The 1,230-nt window shown below is 49.5% G+C and overlaps 1 protein-coding gene across 1 annotated transcript in view; it reads left to right on the forward strand.

Moving 5' to 3' along the window:
* Positions 1-1,230, forward strand: part of Pitrm1 (pitrilysin metallopeptidase 1) — a gene marked incomplete at its 5' end in the record, with an annotated part of 30,581 nt that overhangs the window by 19,483 nt on the left and 9,868 nt on the right. Inside the window, 1 exon segment of the mRNA XM_013513654.1 lies at positions 323-455. Within this exon segment, the coding sequence (XP_013369108.1) occupies positions 323-455 (133 nt within the window).

A 1,230-nucleotide genomic window follows, 5' to 3' on the forward strand; every position in this document is an offset into this window, starting at 1 on the left:
AGTCAGCGCAGGTGAGCTGGGTAGTCAGTGTAGGTGAGGGCTGAGTCAGCGCAGGTGAGCTGGGTAGAGGGGGGTTTACAACCAGAAACGCTGGTGAACCAGTTATGAAGCTGGAAGAATGTGACTATTCTTTCATTCCCATTTTTTGAAAAGCAGTGATAATGTTGTTATTGTTTCCATTTTTTTATCAAAGTACAACAGCAAGTTTATATAAACTAGCAAGTGAATAGTATTTTTCTGTCAAGTTTTAAATCTCCATTTGAAAAGCATTAGCACTATTTCTTAAATATTGATTAAAAATGACTCACATTGGATTTTCTAGCCGGAGAAATCCCTGTGCAGTACTGCGCCCAGCCCACGAACGGTGTGGTGTACTTCCGGGCCTTTTCCAACTTAAACACACTTTCCGAGGAGCTGAAGCCCTACGTGCCTCTCTTCTGCAGTGTCCTTACCAAGTGAGTCTCGCATGTGGACCAGATGCTCAGCTGTGCAGTTGAGCACAGTTGTGTGTTACTAATGTGTGTAGGGTCTCACTATGCAGTTCAGGCAGGCCTTGAGCTCACTTTGTAGCCCAGGCTGGGCTCGAACTCGAAAGGATCCTCCTGCCTCAGCCTCCCGAGTGCTGGGATTACAGGCGTGCGCCACCACGCCCGGCTGGATTGAACATTTTATTCTGAGCCACATTCCCATTCCTTTTATTTTTCATTTTTGAGACCGAGTCTTGCTAAGTGGCCCAGGCTTGGCACAGACTTACACCATCCTGCCTCAGCCTCCCCAAGGACTGGGATTGTAGGTGTGTGCCCTCCTACCTCGCTCCCACTGATCTTCAAATCATTTTATTTGTGAATCTCATTAAGTATTCATTAAAATAATTAGTGGAGGTAAATCAGTGATGAACAAATGCTTCAGTACCTTTTCTGGATTAGAGTGCTGTAGGTAGTGATATACAAAATAGAGTCCATAGTACCCATAGCAATCCTCAAGAGACGTGGAGAGGCCCTGAGATCGCAGGGTTCAGAGAGATTGGAGAATATGGTGCTGGGGCCTGCGTGGGCCCTGTGGGGGCAGCGGTGAGCTGTGAGCCCAAAGGGCGGGCGGGGCTCCCTGGGGGAGGTGAGTGTGTCAGAGCCGGTGACGCGGCCGGCAGGTGTGGGTGAGCTGGCCGGGTGCGCAGTGGTGACCGTGAGGTCTGAGTCAGCGCAGGTGAGCTGGGTAGTCAGTGTAGGTGAG

The sequence above is a fragment of the Chinchilla lanigera genome, unplaced genomic scaffold (assembly GCF_000276665.1).
Source record: "Chinchilla lanigera isolate Chin_1 unplaced genomic scaffold, ChiLan1.0 scaffold00020, whole genome shotgun sequence".
Lineage (NCBI taxonomy): Eukaryota > Metazoa > Chordata > Mammalia > Rodentia > Chinchillidae > Chinchilla > Chinchilla lanigera.